Raw genomic sequence first — 20,537 nt, 5'->3', positions numbered from 1 at the left:
CTGACGCGATGCAAATGAGGGGGCGTGGCGGCGGCGGCCCCGCCCCCCGCCCGCCGGGGCTGCGGGGCTCGTGTTCGGCGGCGGGGACAGTCAAAGTGGCTCCCATAGGGAGAGACGGCGAGTCCGCCCCGGCGCTGCGGGAGAGGGAGGGGGCGCGGGCACCGGGAGCCCCAGGGTCTCCCTCCGGCCGTCGGTCCGTCCGTCCACGCCGCCGCCGCGGGTGCGTCCCTCTCGCTCCTTTCCCGGCGTGCGCCCGGCTCCGGCAACTCGCTTCCTGCGCGGCTGAAGGAGGGAGGAGAGAGCGCTCGGCTGAGAGAGGAGAGAAGAAAGAGGGAGAAAAGAAAGAAAGAAAAGAGAGAGGGGGAAAAGGGGGGGGGGGAAACGTGCCTCTCTTGTCACTGGAAAATGACACTTGATGTAGCGGAGCCTGCCGCAGCTCCCGTTCGTCCTATTGTTTCTTAAACTGCCATCTGAGATTTTTTTTTTCTTTTTTCTTTTTCTTTTTTTTTTTTTTTGCCTGCTGCCATTCGAGGGGTGTCTTCATACAAAAGGGACTTCAAGTACTCCTCCGGCTTGTGAGCGCTGCAACCAGCCCCCAGCACCCCGCCAACCCCTGCAAGCACCCAAACAAACTGCACACGCAGCAAACAGCAGCGACAAACCCCGGCTCTGATTGCCTCTGGATTTTTTTTTTTTAATGTGCGTGCCTATGTTTGCTTTCTCTGACTTGCTTTGATTCCAGAGATCGGCTGCAGAGAGAAAGAAAAAAGAGAAAGAGAGGAAAAAAAAGCCCACCCCCGTATATAACAGTCCGCCTGGCGATTCTGTCACTTCTATATTTTTTTTCTTGAGTAAAGAAGGAAGATTTGCGCCGTTGTTTCTGATTCATGTTTGGGATTCAGGAAAGCATCCAGCGGAGTGGGAGCAGCATGAAGGAAGAGCCCCTCGGCGCGGGGATGAACGCGGTGCGGACGTGGATGCAGGGAGCCGGCGTCCTGGACGCCAGCACGGCCGCTCAGAGGTAGGCAGGCTCCGCGCCCGCGCCCCGCTCCGCGCCCCGGGGCACACGCCGCCTGCAGCGCTGCTCCCCGCGGGCAGCGCCTTTCCCCCTGCACCAACAAAAAACCGGCTTTGGAGCTCTGCTAGAAGCAGTGGGTTCCGAGCAGATGTCGCCAGTTAAATATTTATCCCTCTTGTCCCGTAGGAATGACTTTTTATTAAATAATAATAATAGCATAAAAGGAAGCGGCGAGTTTCGCTAGGTAGGATGAGGTGAGTTTTATCCTCTCTAGCTTCTTGTGTTCGCGCAGAGGAAGGAGTTTTCAAAACCGTGTTTGCTGCCGATTTAGTCTTAAGATCTCCAAATGCTACTTTCCTCCTCTGATAAGCAGCGAGCTCTGCACGGATGTATCCAAAATATATTTCTCTCCCTCGCTTTCTTATCCCCGCCAGGATCAGCAGCCTCTCTTCTTCTCCTCCGATAAGCAGGGAGTTTTGCAAAGGTTTCTCGAGGAGAAATTAAATTCGAAGCCTCTTTGTAACACCACCGCAACTTATTTTAGATTTTTAGAAAAGAAATCTCTAAAATAAGAGGTGGACTTGGCGGAGCTGCGCCCAGACTCACCTTCTTTCTTATTTCTCCTCTCCCCCCTCCTCTTCCCCGCAAAAACAACCACCCCAACAACAACAACACAACCCCAAATCAAAACAAACCCCAAATCCCAAACTCTAATGCCCGAGCTCCGGAGCCGGCATCAGCGAAGAAGTTTCACGTTGACATCTGCCGGTGTCCCCCACCTCTCTCAGCACCCCTCCCTTTGGAGCCCTCTAAGGAAGGGAAAGTTTCTGCAGGGACAGCCCTGAAATATTTCAAGTCGTCTCCTCGGCTGCCGTCGCGGTGTTCGCCCACCGCTCCGCCAAGGGGAGGGAAAGCTCGCAGGACTGAAACTGAAAGATAAGGCACATGGGCGCTGGGGTGACAGCTTCGAGCCGAGTTTGAGAAGTGGCAGGACCGATGCCGCTCCGCGGGGCAGCGCGCCGGCGGGGCTGAGAGCGGCTTCCCCCGCCATGCACAGCCGCCTGCGAGCGGGCTCGGCCGCCGGGGAGGGTTGGTGGGTGCGGGAGGCGGGGGGAAGGGGGGGGCCCTGCCTGGCGCTTCGGGCTCGCCGCAGGGCGGGATGGGGTCGGGTCTGCGCCGCGCTCCCGGCCCCGCGGGGGCTTCGGCGTGGCCGCGCTTGAGCACGCCTTTCCCCTCGCCCAGAGGGAAAAGCCTCGGGGCGACCCGGGGGAGGAGTGTGTGTCTGGGGATGCTCGGCCCCGGGGGAGCCCGGCCGGGTCCCGACGGGGGAAGGCACGGGCCTGGGAGCCGGCTGAGGGGGGGGATGGGGGGGGCGTGAGGCCCGTGAGACGCTAACCCGCGTCCTTTTGGTCCCAGCGGAGTGGGTCTGGCTCGGGCTCACTTCGAGAAGCAGCCTCCCTCCAACCTGAGGAAGTCCAACTTTTTCCACTTCGTCCTGGCTCTGTACGACCGGCAGGGGCAGCCCGTGGAGATCGAGCGCACTGCCTTCGTGGGCTTCGTGGAGAAGGAGAAGGTGAGTAGCCCGGTGTCCCGCGGGGGCTTGGCCGCCTCTCCCGGGTGCTGCCCGCTCCGCTTCCCCGGGGCCGCGGCACCGTACGGCTCGTCCCGGCGCCTTGCAGTCTTCCCCCGCTCTGGAGGGCAGCCCTGAGGGAGGGGGGGGTGTCTCTCGTGATCCCTTGCTGTTCCCGGGGCAGAGCAGGGGGCCGAGAGCTGTGTCCCTTTCAGCTCCAGAGGCAGCCAGTGTGCGAGTGATGGAGAAGCTTCACATGTTTGTCTTTTTCTTATTTTCTTTCTGGGCTCCCGTGTCCTCTTTGACTTCAGGAAGCCAACAGCGAAAAGACCAACAACGGGATACACTATCGCCTGCAGCTGCTCTACAGCAATGGTAAGGGCTGGGAGCTTCCCACGTCGGCCCTGCCACCCCTCGCCGCCGCCCTCCCGCTGCCTCCTCGGCTGGACAGCTGCCCCGGCTCCCCTCCGCTCCGCGCATCCCTGCGCTCCGTGCCTGGGCGCAGCCCGGCCGCGGCCAGCGCTGCTGGGAGACGGGTGGCCCTGGGCGAGAGCCTCGGCGGGCCCGAGCCCTCGGGCGGCCTCACCCCTCACGCTTCTGCCTTGTTTCAGGGATCAGGACGGAGCAGGATTTCTACGTCCGACTCATCGACTCCATGACTAAGCAGGTAGGTGCTGCGGGGCGCCCGCGGGGGAGAGTGTGCGTACGCGTGTGTGTTGGAGGGGTGGCAGCCGTCGGGGCGGCCACCGGGAACCTCGTGGGGCGGCCCGTGGAGGCGAAACCCGCCCCCCGAGGGAAGCGGAGCGGCTCTGCCGGCGGGGAAGGGGCTGTCGCCTCCCGCGGGGCACGGCAGCACTCCCCGCTCCGCAGCCGCGGAGGCTGCGAGGCCGAGCCGCGGGGATCGGCCTCGGCGTCGGGGCTGCGGGGCGGCGCGGAGGGTCCCCGCGGGACCCTGCCCGCTGCTGGGCTTGGGAGCTCGGAAAAATACAGGCGACTCCTTCAGCCGTCCCGGTCCGAGCTAGAGCTGGTTTTGACGCTTCATTAATAAGAATTAACCTCTGTCCTCCCCCGGCCCACCAAGCGCCGGCAGCAGAAGCCGCTGCTCAGGCGCGGCGGCTGCGTTTGTCTGTCCTTTCTTCGCTCCGCCACTGAGTCCCTGGGTTAAAGTCACGAGCAAATCGTGACACATCTGCATGTCGGAATAGCCCCCCGACACGCGACGCGAGGAGCGGCGAGCTCGGTGCCGGACTGTGGGAAAGGCTGGAGGGCTGCAGACCTTGTCAAGGGATTAACCCTAGTTGTAAACTTGCTCTTTAGCTTCCCAAACAGAGTACTAACATGCGTACCTACCTGTGAAAAAAATACTTTCCTGTAAGAAAACAGTATTTTTACAAAGGTACTTAGGTGAACAAATCGATTCTCTCTCTTTTTTTTAAAAGAAAACCAAATTGGTACTCTAGCTTTTTCTTCTGCTGCTGTCAGAATATTTTTCTCTTATAATATGTCCGTTTTAAATAGTGGGGATCACTTTAAAGCCTTTTTATCCCTAAGATGTGTTTTTTTCCCTCTCCTAATCTGTTTACTTGTTAAAGAAAATTCTTAAATTTTATTTGGGAAAAACATTAAGCTCTTTTTTTTTGTTTTGGTTTGGTTTTTTTGTACCGAAAGGAAAAGTCAACCCCTGCATGTTGTCGTAGGGAAAAAAAAAAACCCCTCTTGGCTTGTATTTGGGTTTCTTTTCTATAGCAAAACATAAAGCTCTAAGGGCTGAGTTTGTTTTAGAAAACTCTCTTTGATGGTCCCAAAACATCTTTTCCTGCTATTGAAGACTGTCTTTCAACAGAAAAAGAAAAAAAAAGGAAAGGAAAAAAAAAGGCAAAAAGGAAGTTGAATGAATTTTACTGGCGAATCCAGTGTGCCTCTGAACTCTGTTAAACCGTGCACTTCCAGACAGAGCCCATTCCCTGTAGCAATTACAACAGCAGCAACGTACCCTTCTTCTTCGTAACAAACCTTGGGAAATGTTTGCTGTCATTCCTTGTTTTCCAGGCACAAATCGGTTAGTGTGTATTAAAAGTAACAAAATCTTCCTGATATATGAACTCTTTTTAATCTTTTTGGAGCTTATGGGTTTCAGTGTAGACCGTATGAGAGAGGCTATCAATAATTATTGTCTTTAAATAGCTTTCCTATCATTACGGAAATGCAAAAGCCTCTGCTCATAATCCTGTTGAAAACAGAGCCCTGAACTCATGGAGAGCAGCGGATTCAAAATAATTTTCTTAACAAAGGCATCTTGCATATGAAGAGTTCATCCTAAGGCACTGTTTGACCTCTTGGTCTCTCATTATTATCAAGTCATCAGAGGGTCTTTGGAGAGAAAGTGGGGGGGGGGGAACCCCCTCGAGATACAGTTTATTTGTAAAACCTACCATGTAGCTTTAAAGCACATCCTCAATGAAGAATTAAGAAAATATATTATATAATCTGAATTCAGGAAGTCTCGCAAAAACAAAGTTAGTGCAAATTACAGAATTTGGGGAAAGCGCAGCTGAGGAGGGATTTAGGAACAAAAGCTCGCTGAACTTCGAGTAGAAAATGGGAAGCGAAAGGCTCTTTTAGATGCAAACGTTTGCTTACGTATTAATTTCACGAAGGTAATTTCATTCGGTATGACTGTAATTGCTTATGAAAAATAGGGCATTGTCGTGTCAAAACTCTGGCATGTGCTGCTCTGATTTTTTTTTTTCAGGGGCTAAATTCTCTCTCCTTCTTCTTCTTTTTTTTTTTTTTTTAATTATTTTAAAAAGTGAATGTGTTTGGGGGCTGCGAGCTCTTGGGTTTGCTGAATGCTTATTAGGGCACACATGACACAAGCTCACCCAAATGTTGAAGATGCCATTTATATTTCCCGACAGTGAATAATATAGAAAGATTCTCGAGTAACTTTCAAATCGTCAAACTGTAATTAAATATTGCAAAGACTGTCTGAAAAAAAAGCTTTAATTTTTAATGAAAGTTAAATATATATTGTCAGTCTACTTGAAGGTGTAGTATTTTAATGCACGACGCTCGGGACAAATTGGATAATGAAATGATTACTTTTAAATGAAGCTGTTGCAGTAGCGTTACACGTTTCAGCTGGCAAGGATCTTCTCGAGAACTCACACGTGCACATTCACACACTCAATAATTGTGAATTCCCAGACTGAAATTTACAGCTACTCTGAGGTTTCTGGTAGCAAATTAAAAACCCCACAGAAGCAAAGCTTGAATGAGTTAGGTTCCCCAGATCATACAGGAAGGTATCTGTGGCTCTATTTTTTTTTTTAATACTAAATATTGTTGTGTTTTTTTTAGAAATCAGATTTAAATACATTCTCTTTGTCTCACAGTTCTAATTTGCATGGTTTTGTACAGCTGTGGGTTATTAAATTAGGTAAGATAAAATAAAATCCATTCTGCAAATCAACCTTAGATTTTTGTACCTGGGATGACTACTCATAGATTTAACACGAATGTCCCATTAGCAGCATGTGTTATATAAGCAAGGAGAGAGGCAGGGCTTTGCTATGCTGGATCCTGTGGATGTAAGAAATAGTAGATGTTCCTGCTCTGACGGGGTTCTTGATCTGAATAAGTCAGGGGTTTGCTTGTGGGGCTGTGCCCAACTTAGAAACTCATGGCAAGAGCTCTGTCGTAGGTGGAAGAGAAGGATCTATGTGTCCAGGTGCATGTGCATGTTCTCTGTCAGCTGTGATGCAAGACGGGAAGCGGGGTTGGAGAGTTGTGTTACTGAAGTAACGGAGAGTTTTGCTATGAGCTCTGTCCCAGGGCAGATTTGGGGTGTAGGTACGAATTAAGCATGTGCTGCCCCAAAGCGCGAGGTTTCGCTGCGCGCACACTCCTCGATGACCTGGGCTGTGGGACTTCTGAAAGGGAAATCCAGGCAGGGTTGGTCTCAAAGTACATCATTGTGAGTGACATTTGGGATAACATGCTTGGCCTTTGGTGGTGGCCCCCGAGAAGCGTTGGGTAAGATGGGAATTACATGCCTTGGAGGGGTCTCGCTGCTTTTCCAAAACATGCTCCAGTCACTTAAAAACTGTAAATACTCCTCACAAACCGTTAATGTCGTGGGCAAGTTCTTTGCAGTTTGGGTAACAACATTCAGCGTCAATACTGACTTAATTACATTTTCTTTTATGTTATCTTGGCACCTCGTTTTATGTTGGGAGCGCATTCCCAATGCGTTCAAAACCCTGTAGGATCCCAAACTTTATAGCTGTTGCTTTCCGTAAAGCAGCAACTCCTACCGCAGTAGGTCTGGCTCTAACAGGGATGCACTTGGAAATCGCCTGCAAAATGTGAAATATATCTTGTCTAATAAACCCAGAGTTTTTAGGCAAGTCTAAGGATTTTAATGTATTTACGAGGAAGAGATGCCTTCTATTTCTGCAGCTGTATTTTCATAAAGTCGAGATATCTCACTATTAGGAAAGATGGAGGAAATAAATCTGAAATACTTGTTCCCCACCCATTTTCCCCCTCAGCCCTTCTCATCCATAAGATATAACGGATGCTAATACGGCTCAGGCATCTTTAAAATCATAAGTTTTGCACGGTAGCTATTGTCTGTTGCTGAGAGTCCTCGTGAGTCAAAAAACCCTTCCTTTACACTTAGATTCTTTATATTCTGCTTTTTTTTTATTTTTCCCAGGACTTTAACTCTGGATGCAAATGGCTTTTCTGTTGACTTCTCTATCATTCTCTGATGTCTGCACATATTTGATCAGCTCTCTATTCTGTGCAGAGCGTGGCCCTTCTCTGGCAGCTACACGCATGGGGGAAAAAAAAATGTTATCAATAAGTTCAGAGGAGCCTCAGCAGACATTTGTGTGAAATTTCACACAAACATAAACCAAAACCTAACCCCTGTGACGGGGGAAAGTTTACATTGCGCCAGATTTTAGCAGCTTTCTTGTGCCTTTGGTGAGATGTCAGAAGCGCAGGTGATTTTAATTTTCTTGTACGGGGAGGAATGGAGAAGTTTGGAATTTGCATGCATGATCAGGACCTGTGTTTGGGAAAATGTAAACTCATCACAGTGGAAAATGTGTTGTTTGGAGTCTGAGGGTGAAAACAAAGCTGAGGATTTTGGAGAGACTGCCTGAGCCAGATGGCCTGGTGCATTCCCAGTCTGGCAGCCCAACTGCTCCCTCCTGTATAATATACAGCCATTTGTTCTGGGATATTTACGCTAGAGCTGTTTCCATGTGAATGTTTGAAAACCATTAAAAATGAACATATTAGGAGAGATAAATTTATTTAATTTGTGTGAATACGTCGATAAGCAGCCTGTGTATCAAAGGCAGAGGGAGGCTGGATAAAATAATGAGATGCTTCTGAGTTGTGCATTGAGAGGCACGGCGAGGACTAACCGCCCTCGCCCTGGGACCCAGAGCTGTGCTCCCTGTCCGGGATAAGCCTCGCTGGGATGAGTCGAATTCTTGCCTCGGGAAGGGGTAAAAACTGGGATAATTCAGGGTTAAGTATTCAAAGCCAAATAAATGTAACTCAGAGTATTTTCTGTGTAGATACATAGTGGATACCAGCCTAATCCTCTGTGGGTGAAATTCTGGCCCATCTGAAGTCAATTGCAAAGCTCCTATTGAATTCGGTGGGGCCAGGATTTTATTTTCTCTCTGGGTGTATGGCTGTACACGTCACTCCAAATCATTTTAGTTCTGTTTTTGAAAAGACCCTCATTCCAATGAGGTTTTTCTTTCTCCTTTATTTCAATAAAGGAGATAGTTTGTTTTGTGAAACAGATGAGGGGGTTTGAAAGAGAGTGGATTTAGATGCACGTTGGTGATTTCTCTCCTCTTCTTAAAAATCAGGGCCATGACATAACTGAATAATATAACGACCATGATCTCATTCCTTCAAGATTGTTTTGCGTCCAGTTCAGAAGGCAGGGTTGCTTGACTGGCAAACTGACACCACGACACAGCTCTGCCCTCAGTTCTACCGGCATAAATCTGGATTTATTCAGGAATAGTTCAGGGCAAAATCTGGCTCTATATTTTTCCAACTTATTCGTCAACTCTTTTACTGCTTTGTCCTGCCGTCTTCACCGGGGGAAAGTGGATTACATGAGAACTGTAGTCTTGACTTTTACGTTCTCCCCCATCTGTTTAAGGTTTCTTTTTTTCTTTAAATCTCTTTTTTTTAATGAATTCTGTCCCTGAAAACTCCAGGCAAATTGTTGGATGCACTTGTCGGCTAGAAATGACTGCAGTATGCTCAATTTAGTAACTTTTATTTGCTAGCAAGCAGTGAACTGTATTCAAATTAACTTCTTCTTGCAGCCTTCTTTAAATGAAAGTGAGGAAGCCTTATATTTTGACACTAATTTTTTGGGGGCCTGATTTTTTTTGAAACCTGTTTGTGCATGAGTGATCGCTGCTCACCGGGACTTCTTGTAGAAAGGTTACTTGGGTGAGTAACGGCTTTACAAAACGGAAGATGAATTTGGTGGGGAAACAGATAAGTTGTTCGGGAGAAGCAAAGCTATTTTGAAACTCCTCTGAAATGACACCGAGTGAAAACTACACGAAGTAAACAAAAAGAAAGAAAAGCAAAGTCTATAATTTTGCATTTCCTTTGCTGGTGTTTTGTCGTGCAACCCTGATGTATATTTGCAGGCTTATTTTTAGCTCTGCTGTGGTCTGAGTTTATACACTGTAACTTTCACTTTATCTCTCATTAATGCGATCCCTATTTGACAAAATCCCGGTGAGGAGGAATCCTACCACCATCCCCTCGTTTGAAAGCCTGAACTTGAAAAAAAGAACAATGAAAGACAAAAAGATAATTTTGTTTAAGGGTAGCTTTTCAAGTCTTACGGTTAAAATGTGTTCACAACAGTAACATTGTAGACCCTTCCTGTAAAAATACTTCTGGCAGCTCTAACGATCTGAAACTTTAGCAGTTCCTGTTTCCTTTTTGAAACTAATTGTAGAATTACTGCTTCAGAGCCGTGCAGTTTGCAAGACGATAGAGTATCTGTAATGCTCTCGGGCGGCCGTTCATGGAAGTAAACAGTTGGTGCTTTACACACCCGCTCGCACAAGTAAATTGGGAGGTAGGAATGGATGTTGAGGACGACTTGCTCAGACATTAACTCAGCAATTCCTCCTGCTTCCTAGAATTTCCTAGAAGTTCCTGCAGGAATAGGGTGTGCGGGAGGATCTGCGCTTAACGCAGAGAAAACAACATGTGCACCGATACGACATCAGTGATTAAATGCAAATAAAGTGAAAAGCCAATCCTTAACGTAGAGGGAGGTAGAAGAATGTCATGCACGCAAAGAAGGGATCACTGATGCTAAACACAACAGACAAGGTGATTATGCACCACAGTGTTGACTCTGCCCGTTCATTATTGCTATTTAGTTGAGTTATTTAAGCGGGTACCTGGAGGTTAAGCAAGCATAGCAGCGGGAAGAGAGGAGGAAGAGGGAGAGGAGGGGAAAAAATCCCCAAGAAAGTAATTTTCGTGTTCTGGTTTGTCATTCTGTTTCTTCCTTGGCTTCGCTGGCAACAAGATAACTATTGGTGGGTACATTTATTTTAGGCTTTAAAAGTCTAAGAAGACGAGCCAAGTCCAGCAGTCCTCTCTTAGGCAATACTCCCCCCGTGTCATGCTGTGATTGTCTAGAGGTGGATGGGAACTGGAGGCATTTGTCTCCAGCAAAGGCCTTGGGGTTAGATCTGCTCTTTACCCCCACGCTCTGCACTCTCAGAGGCAGATTGTTCTTTAATTATGAAGTTTGAAAAGTGCTGTGAGCTTCCCCCTTGCCTGGCCTGTCCCACTGCCAGTTGGAACCTGATTTGGGGTTCTAGAGTCTTTGCAATGTCCCCACCGACCCACTGATGACTGTAGTCCTGGCTTCTTGCAAACCATCTGTAGCTCTCTTGGGCACCAATGTGGTGGAAGTACCTAAAGGTGTGGACCAGCAACAGAGCAGGGATGTGGGGTCCCAACTGGGGCCTCGGGGGTTTCTTGGTGTCTGTGCTGTGAGGACTTTGCATTTGTCCTGCCACAACTTCCGTGTCTCCTTTGTACGAGTGCTGGCTTCACAGGTTTTGTGCCTCACTGCTGGGAATGAGGGGGCAGAAGTCAGGGGAAAGCCTGCACCCTTTAGTTGCAGAGACACCCGCGGCCTCTGTTCTGTCTCACCAGCAAAAGGAACCCCGCTGTCTCTAAGGCTTTAGAGAAATGCACATAGCAAAACCAAAATGAAAAAAATTAAAGCTAGCAAAGATAACCCAGACCCATTCCTGATATTATTTATGGAGTAATTAAAACACTTTATAATGTGTAATATTAATATTGCATATTAGTATTAAAATGCTGTTGAAAGAGCAGCTCAGGCTTTTTCAGGTTTGCACGTCCTGAGATCTGTGTCGCTTCTGCACGTACGGCACCTCTTGCCCTCGGTGACTTATATTTGTAAGGACTGGGGAGCAGTTCATGTGGTCTAACTTCATCATGTATTAAGAGAACTTATTTTATTTTTCCTCAGTATTCTGCACACTTTCATTTCAAAGTGGTCTCATTCCATAAAATTTATGTCATCCATATAGCATACTTTTGGGTTTTATTTTCAATATCTATTTTATCGTTAGCTTTAGGGATACTCATATCAGATGCCATTTTACCTGCAAAATTTATCCCTCAATTTCTTTTTTTAAGTCTATTTTAGAGGCTGAAGAGGTCAGACCAAGGCCAAGGGTAGATGCTCAGGTGCAGGAGCGGTCGTCCCTCCGAGATTGGGACTCTAACCATCGATCCCAGCTCTGGAGTGGCACCCTAAAAGATTTAGGAACCTCGGTGCTATCAAAAAATGTTGTTGCAAAGACAACTTCTTTTCACTCTTGTTTTGCTGCTGGGAGGCTGATGCCTGGAGACAGGAGTGGTTAGAAAACCTAACTCTGTGCTGATCAGATGGAACCCCCGTGCTGAGTGGGCTGTGAGTGCTGACCCAGTTAGTGTGTAACGCCAATCCCTCGGTGTCGCCGCTGGTTCTGCTGGTGGGAGCCTTGCAAACGTAGACACTTCTGGAAATGTGAATCCATTGCCTCTCCACAGTTTTAAAGGATTCTCCCCATGCTGTCTCAGAGTTAAATTTCTCAGGCTGGTTTATCCTGTTTGTTTTGGTATCCACTGCTCTGGTCTAGCCTGCTCCTCACTTATTTATATCCCTGTAACTCCAGAGTTGCTCACTGGAAAGCAGTGGATCACAAGGTTCAAGGGGAGAATCAGGCCCAGACGCTTTCTCAGGGGCTATCAGGAAAACGCCTGGTCTGTGCAGCTTTTGTAATTAAAAATACATGAGCTCTCTCTCTTCTGTCTTCTCTCTCTTTTTTTTTTTTTTAATGAATAGGACCCAAAGTATGCCAAGCCTTGCTGGTGTGCCTTTTTTTCCCCCTCTCTTTTAATGCTATTAGGTTTATATTTTATTCTGAATTGAAAAGAAAATTGTGGTTGTCTTGACTACTAAAAAACCCCATCCTACACACCGCTTGAAAGATGTGCAACGGGAGAGGAGGGAACGTAGCTGTACTCAGCTTGTGTTGTTTTCCAGCTGCAAGCCTTGGAGTAGGTTCGGTGGGGACGTGGTCTCTTTAGCTGGTGACTCGATGTGCAACTCTGGCTGCACCTTTGTTTACTGTGATGCGCTTTTATCTTCTCCAAACTCAACTTGATGCATGGCTAAAAATGTGTTTTGTTTCTAGGCAATAGTATATGAAGGCCAAGACAAGAACCCCGAAATGTGCCGAGTCCTGCTCACGCATGAAATAATGTGCAGGTAAGAAATATCCTGCTTCCAGTTAATTAGTGATGAGGAGATAAGCTCGTCTCTCAAAATCTAGGTTGAACCTGCAGCTATTTTCAGACTCAAATTTATCTTTCTTGCATTGAACAATCCCAAAATAACACAGTTTGGTGTGTGTAATTAGCAGCAAGGTCTCAGTTGTCACACTAGTTTTCAATTATTTATAAAGAGTTATTCTGAACAGAACGCCACTGGTTTTCATTTAGACACTAGCCCACAAAAGGTCCCCTCTCCAAAATTAACAGTCAATTATAGTCTTCTAGCAAAAAAAAAAAGTCTCTGCCCTCAATTCCCAGCAAAGCCTCCTTGGTAAAATGACAAAATAGTAGTTTTTTGGGTTTTTTTTTGTCTGGATGTGCATTAAGACTTGAGGTCAGGAGGCCTGTTTTGTTGTGCTGTTGCTGCTCATGCTCAGGTGGAGAGGAGCAGGTGATGCTTTTCCACACAAAAGATGTCATCTTGTTGATTTCTTTAAACTTCCCCGTACAGATTTGGCTCTGCCCTGAGCTCTCTTCCCCTCAACATGCCTGCCTTAAATTCAGGACAGTCAAATATCTTCTCTCCCAAACACAGTACTTCTGCAGCTGCTTCCTTCTCTTTTCTGGCTGATTGAAATAGGTGAAGCGTCTTCTACTTCCTTTTTACGGCAGACAGGGCAGCATCTTGATACAGACCCCTCCGACACCTCGGAGAACTTGACCTTGCAGTCTCATTAAAGTTGGTGGGGTTGGCTTTTTTTGTTTTTATGTCTGAAAAAAACAATTTGCTACATGTTATTCGATGTCAGAAGATAATTGCCTGATGGAAGACGAGGCATTCTTGCATAAGCTCATTGTTACAATCAGTTGTTTTAAGACTGTAAAAATGCCATTGCATGCGTTGTAACTTTTACAAAACACATTTACTAAAAAGGAGTAACTTGAGGGTAAAAACTAATACCCACTTCTAAGAGAATAAACTTGGATGAGGGTTTCCTGGTGGGGGAGAGTCTTAGACAAAATATTCAGATGGAAACTTCTCTGTTGGTTGATTTTTTTAAAAGTTTTTGGGTTGTTTTCTTTTTCATTCTTGGAGATCTGCATGCTTTGTCCTCCACAGCAGCTCCTCCCTGATAAAACCCTGCTTGAGGACAGTGCCCTGCCATGCCTGCAGAGAAAGAGTTGCTCCCTTTGCGTTGCCAGCCTGGGTCAAATGCCATGCAGCCCCCCCCAAATTCTTCCTTGCAGGATTTAGAGGATTTTAGTTCCCATTTGACTGCTTCATTTAGTAGGTTTGGCTTCTTCCAGGAAACCAAAGATAACCCATTACAGATCAGAGCCAGATCTCCAAGAGGTGCCTGAGCTTCTCCTGCTGTTGGGAGCCGCAAAGTGGTTTTGCTGAGGACTCCAGGCCACTTCTCCCTTTCCAAATGGAAACCCAGTCCTGATGACAACTTGTAATTGCCCTAAAAATCATTCTCCCAGTTAGCACCACTTTCACACTAGATACCTAGACAGCAACAATTCATGGAAATATTACAGGAGGCCCCTGACCTGATAAGGCTGAAGTGGGTGCTTTGCTGTTTGCATGTAACAGACCAGTAAAACAGTGGGACTGTTCCTGTGAGTAGTGTTAAGCACATGCTCAAGTGGCTGCAGCACTAGGCTCCGAATCTGCAATATGAAGCAGAGCAATATGTCCTGAGCAATACGTACTCCCGATTCTTTAAACTGCAAGATTCGGATGTAGGAATTACATCTGCCTGCCACTCACTGAGCTGTCCATTCAGGAGCAAGAATCGCCTAGTTTAATGTATCAATTTTCTTATAAATACTTTAGAAACATAAAGAGTAAGAAGTAAAATGAAACTTTATATAGAGGGCTGAGTTTTAACCAGAAGACCAAATACCTGCATCAAAGATTTATGGCCGTTCAATATACTTTGACTGAGACGAAATTACTTCCGTTGGGTGAAGGTGGAAAGATGTGCAGTCTTTCTCTTTATTAAACCACTTTACGCTTTCTTTGTTCTTAAAATTCGCTGGATCAAGAGCTTTATTTGTCTTCTTCCATTTGTTTACTGCTACTCCTTGCTTTGTGTTTCATAACCATAGTGTATAAGGGACCCAAAAAATTAATAACATCAGACCACAGTAGGCAAATGTTGTGTGTCTGATGGAGTAGGGGAGACATATTCAAATTTCTTACAGCTCATATTAGATATTTCCCATTTCCTTCTCTGCCTATACATGTGTAAGAGGGTGCTGTTTGTTTACCAGGCCGATTGACCCTATTGCACAAATCTGTCATCTATTGTGCTGCTAACAGTCTTTTAAATTGCAAATCTGATGCTCTTTAGGGGTCTAGAAGGGGGGAAAAAAAATTCTCTCTCCACGCCATTCTGTTTCTCTTGATTTCTTGCCTGTTGTAAGTGGAAGTTGGGATGTGCTGAATTTGCACCAGGGGTGCAAATGCAGCCTCAATTATAAGCATAAAATTAGAGTCTGTTCCCCATTAATCAGCCCAGCTAATTGCTATGCACTACCATTAGCCATATGGTGTGAAAGACAGCTTGCTCTCCCTAAGATGAAATTTCTTCATTTCAGACATGAAATAGTGAGGGCTCTGTATTTTAAAATAGCTTGTTTTAGATATTTAATTTCTAAACAACTTTCAGCAGTGCTTTCTATCAAGGCTAACTGCACAATAAAACTTTGCATTTATGTGACAAAGCTGGGTATTTATAGTATACTACAACCATGGCACGGAGAAGACAAAGAATTCAAATGTATAGGAGAGTCCTGGCTGTGGTAGGAAAGCGGGGCTGAGATTTGCTTCAGGTGGCTGTTTATTTCAAAGGATTTCATTGTGTTTTGTCAAATATAAAAATCTACACTGTTGGCAAAATGTTAATAGCTGGGGAGAATTAACAGCCTCAGTGGAATTTATTAGTATTGTAGGCAGCACAGGGAGGGACATCTATAGTTAATATTGCCTCAACAATTTCCATTATGAAACCTTCAGTGGCTTACAGCTTTGCCAAACTTAAACTGTTCTGGCTGAAATGTCCTTTGCAGGGTGTCAGCCTCAGGCTGACTTTCTTTGGAAAGTTTCAGCTAAAATGGTTCAGTGATTTCTGAGAATGAGGTTGGAGTAAAATATGGGTTTTGTCTGTGTAAAATAAAATCTTACAGCTGTTTTGTCGAGGAGCTCCCGTACCTCCACGCTTTGGGGAGAGGAGCCTGTTTGGGGCCAGGGTTGTCACGACTGCATCATCTGCAGGGTGAAACCCACCTCGCTGGGAGCTTCTGCAAAATCTCCCACTTGGACTCTCCAATGACTTGTTAGAGCTTGGCAGCTAAATGATCGGAAAGTCGCATTTGCTCTGGCCACGTGCCATCGCCCCGTAATTTCTCATTGTTCATTGTCCCTGCAGAAAGCCTGAGCCCATATACACAAAGCAGGGCTCTTCTTGTGAGGGTGCTACTGACCACCACGCTGGGGTTGGGATGGAAGGAGATGGCTGATATCAGGGCAAGAAGGCGATCTCCTGGGTGGCTGAGCAGTGTTGGGTAGAGATGCTCCATCATGGGGAAGAGAAGGGGAGGAGAAAGGTATGGAGCAAGAGGGCAGGAGGCCATCGAGTCCCCAGAGGGGTGGGGTGAGGACAAAGGTAGCAACAAAAGCTGGGAGACGTGTTGGCCAGGGGATGGAGAGGCCTGTGAAGGGGCAGGATGGGGATGGCATGTGGCAAGGGCACAGCTCTGGGGGTGGTGAGGATGGCAAAGGAGGGAGGGAAACCCGGGCTAGGCAGAGATGGGGTGCAGGAGCTGGAAGAGATTGTGATGGGAAGAGGCTGCACTGCTATCAAAGACGACACATTTTAAAAACAAGCAAATCCCCCCAAAAATTCTTTTCTGTAGGTTTTTACTGTGTGCCAAGATAGCATTGTGCCCGAGTCATGGCTCCTTGCCCCACTTGGGGAGAGGTGTCATGGAGGAACAGTGAGAACAAGTCCTTGCCTTCCTGGCTGCAAGGAGCTGGCACTCGATGTCTCTCCCTGCGCTTTCACAGAGCCTTGCTGGGAGCTGGAGGGTTTCTGGGTGACTTGGAGAAGCTCCTGGGACTTTTTAAGTTCCTTCAGGGAAAGAAGAAAGAGCACTCAATATTTAGGAACTTACTGACAAGTGTTAAGCAGACACTGAGAGCCAAAACTTTCGAGGCAAGTTGAGTTAAATGCACTTCTTGCGACACGGAAACAAGTCTCGGACTCAGGGTTTGTGTGATGTTTTAATTCTCTGCATAGAAAAACTAGGATAGACAAGACCTTGGATTGTGGTGTTGAGGGAAAAAAAATTCAAAAGGCAAGCTGAAGTTTAAAGAATAGTTATCTAGAACATGAAAGAACACTTGGGGCCTCCGTTCACGCCACATGGGTACCAGACAGTGGGATGTACCAGCCATGTACCTCTTCCACACCACCCTCAAATGCTGGTGAAAGGAGTCAGATCTCTTAGTACTACTTGGGATTATTGGGGTGCATTCTTGGGAAGCCCCATCTGAATCAGGAGCCACCCCATGAACAGTGCAGCGTTTCTCTGAAGGCTGTCCCCATCAGCCAGAGCCTGACTGACTCCATCCCGCTGGTGGCAGGGGCTGAGGCTGAGACCTCCCCATCTCAGGCCCCAGCAGCCGCCTCACCTGCTGGGCTAGCGCCCTGGGAAGGTGCTGGCCTCCGGGCCTGGTGGTGCACGGATGGTGGTATCTGCCCATCTCGGGCTGGGAGCCTGGGAACCTTTGCTTGCCTGAGTAAGTGTGGCAATTTCTGTCCCTTCAGTTTGCTGTGAGAATGTCAGGACCAGCCCTGGTTCGCTTCAGTCACAAGAACTGCATTGTCTTAACTTGTGCCAACTCTGTTTCTAATTACATTTTAATCATTTAAAAATGATTAGCAGTTTTTATTGCCTTGTTTGTGGGTAAATTTTCTCACCCCACACATTCTAGCTGCACTCCAATGACAAGGCCTTTTATAGGCAAAAAAAGCCCCCATGAATGTCCACATGACTATTTACCTACAGCATATTTTATTCCTTCCTAAATTTTAATACTTTCTGGGTGCCAAGGGCTCTTGCGTTTTCTGGTGGATCAATTGTGGTATTGTGCTGTAAAATTAAGCAGTTTTTTTTGGCAATGCCAAACAATGTAACTTCCACCGAAATGAAGATACCGCACATGTGTTAACTGTGAAAAGTTTCAGCCCTGAATAGTTGCCTTGAAGCTTTTTGCGGTGAAAAGAATTATGTATTTTCCTCTCTTTGAAAACAATTTTTTTAAAGCCATGTTTAAACAGGCTGTTTTTGTAAAAGGCCCCCTTTTTTTTGTTATCTTTAGTGTGGTTAGTTGCTTTATTGCTAATCTTGGTGGGTAACTGTATATTATTCACTCTATTGTTCGGCAGCACAAGAGAACCTTTGTCACACTCCCAACAGGGCTATTTATATAGCGTGGCACTTGTGAGGGCTTCTTCCTGCCCTCATGTTCTTCCACCTTCTGGGGAAAAGAAAATAGTTCATCTGAGTGGGAGTGTGAGCAGTGGTCGTTCCTGACAGCCACCCAAAGCCAGCTGCTGAAACAAGGGCTGTGTGCAGGTTCCCAGGATGCCATTTGGAACAAGCCTGGTGGTTTCCAAAGATTTGGTTGCCTGTGGTTGAGGTTTACCAAAAAGTTTATTGAATGGAGAGATGCACTCAGGTCTGGCCAGGCAGAGCAAATGCCGTGGTCCTTGCTGCTGTCACTTGGTGCCACTGTGGTATGTGGTCTCTGCAGCCCTCACCACACAGGAGCTGCCCAGGCTTTATTCCAGCAGGTCCCTGGGAACTAAGTGGGGCTTGGGAAGACCAGGAGCTTCTTGAGATATATATATATATATATATATATATATATATATATATATATATAATTCCTTGGAGACTTGACCTCAGTGGAGGATTTTCTGTTAAGGGATGTCAACAAACAGGAGCTTTCCTTGCTACGTGAGTGTTTCCTCCTCAGAGTGGCCAGGTGGGTGAAAGTCTGAGGCTTTGCTCACCTACACCTAGCTGTGACTTGGTCTTGTGGGTTTAGATGGGCTGCTGGGGAGAGCAGGGCAGCCCCCATATTGCTCAGCCACAGCTCTGGATGCACCAGGAGTGATTCCTGCCCCAAGCAGAGGTGTATATATTGCCCGTGAGCTCACCTGCAATGGCTCCTAATGGACAGTAACTCCTTACAACAAATCATCACAAACAACAATTTAACTTCTCTTAGGAAACAACGAGCCACCTTAGTTCAAAAGAATCCCAGCCTCGAGGTCAGCGATGGAGCAGTGCTTTGGGAGACAGAGCTTATATTTCACATGCCTGCTTTGTATCTGACCTGACGTGGGGCACCAGCCGCCGGAGCTGTGCTCTCCATGGCATTAGTGATCATTAACATGCTCAGAAAACTTGAGGAAACAGGCACGCTCCGGCATAAAAAAGCTGAATTCACTTGCATTTTAGCTCCCCCATTGATAACAGTGTTTCTTGGAGGGAAAATAATTGTGCTTTTGGATTTGGAGGGGAGTGAGGGGGGGAGGTTTCCCAGTAGCTGAGAATTCGGCTCTGTGTAGAAGCAGGAATATCTTGTGGATGTGTAACATAAGCGTTAAGCAAATGTAAAAACCAGACTCAGCAGGGAAAACGCTGCCTCATTTTGTGTGAGGGAGAATGCAGGACAACTGTTAAACCCCACGGAAAAGAGGCTACATACAGGCAGGTCTCCCTGTTTCGGGTGATCCTTGAATTATTATTTGTGAAAGGGGCAAAACCCCTCTCTTTTTATATTTTCCGTTGCTAACCAGCTGTGCCAGAAGTTAAACATAGTAATTAACCCATATGTGACCCACCACATTTGACTGATTTCTAGGCAGGGACCGAGCGGTAACTCTAGCTGGCAATTTGAACCTACCATGTTCGTAATGATGATTTTACAGTGTAATGGTCGCACTAAATCCTTTCACTTTTGCTCTGTAGCCGCTGTTGTGACAAGAAAAGCTGTGGCAACAGAAATGAGACTCCATCAGATCCAGTGATAATTGACAGGTAAGGACTGCTATTGTTTCCTTCCATTTTTCCTCTACACCCCCCCCCCCCCCACCCCGCCACCTCCTCATTATAACCAAACACCTGCCCTGTGTTGCTACTGGGGAAGAATTAGGAGTATACACGGATGAAATTTTGTTTTTGATACCAAATTAGTTGTGCTTTGCAATTGTGAGTGCCAAGGAAGGGCCATATGGAGGATAACGGAGCGACCTGCTCTTTGGAGGGCTCCGCTTCTTGTAACTGATTCATGTGCATAAAGAAGAGATTTTTCTTTCTGACTTTCTGTGGCTCAATTCACACGCTGTGCCAGGGAAGCTTCAGGAATAAAATAATAATAGTTTGTGATTTATGAAATGTGGTTGGGTGCTTATAAATATTTAACTTTTATTTGAAAAATGTTTGAATCATTATCACTTTTAGCTACAGTAGTTCTGTTGGATGCAATCCATCTACATTTTAAGGTTTTTATTTATGCATAAAAACAGTTAAAAAATAGATCTGCAAAGTAAGGCTTTTTTTTTCCTCCTGTTATTTTCTTTGGTTGGCTTACTATTTTGACTGTATTGCCAGTTGATTAATTCATTTTTGCCTGTCGTAATTATTATGTTTTTAAACAGATCCGTATTGCTAATCTGACATCACCGAGTAAATCACTGTAGTACAATACATCTATTTTAGTTTTCCTGTTTTTTTCTGTGCTTGCAAATGATGCAAAATGGTAGCCAAATGGTCATTTTTACATTTTAATTGTCCAAACTCATCGTACGAAGCCATGTGTGATAAAGAGGTTATTATGCAGCATTACTCTAGAAGAGTTAAATGGCCATGAAGTACTGAAAGTGTCTGTCATCGGCTGGGGAAAGAAATACCCTTGCACTGATCTCTGAACAGAGGGACGCTGGAGGGACACCTGTACATATAGGGCTGAGAGCATAGAGTAGC

At 46.4% G+C, this 20,537-nt stretch overlaps 1 protein-coding gene across 3 annotated transcripts in view; it reads left to right on the top strand.

Annotated features, from left to right (window-relative positions):
• The first annotated feature begins 378 nt into the window (after positions 1-378).
• Positions 379-20,537, top strand: part of EBF1 (EBF transcription factor 1) — a 276,429-nt gene continuing 256,270 nt past the window's right edge. For all 3 annotated transcript variants that reach the window (XM_062002369.1, XM_062002368.1, XM_062002366.1), the window contains exons 1-6: positions 379-1,021; positions 2,435-2,591; positions 2,900-2,963; positions 3,200-3,255; positions 12,392-12,465; positions 19,524-19,592. In XM_062002369.1, the coding sequence (XP_061858353.1) occupies positions 888-1,021; positions 2,435-2,591; positions 2,900-2,963; positions 3,200-3,255; positions 12,392-12,465; positions 19,524-19,592 (554 nt within the window). In that variant the 5' untranslated portion in view covers positions 379-887. The remainder of the gene's footprint in view (positions 1,022-2,434; positions 2,592-2,899; positions 2,964-3,199; positions 3,256-12,391; positions 12,466-19,523; positions 19,593-20,537) is intronic.

The sequence above is a fragment of the Colius striatus genome, chromosome 9 (assembly GCF_028858725.1).
Source record: "Colius striatus isolate bColStr4 chromosome 9, bColStr4.1.hap1, whole genome shotgun sequence".
NCBI lineage: Eukaryota > Metazoa > Chordata > Aves > Coliiformes > Coliidae > Colius > Colius striatus.
The sequence above is the reverse complement of the archived record's forward strand: the minus strand, read 5'-3'. Positions and strand labels throughout refer to the sequence as shown.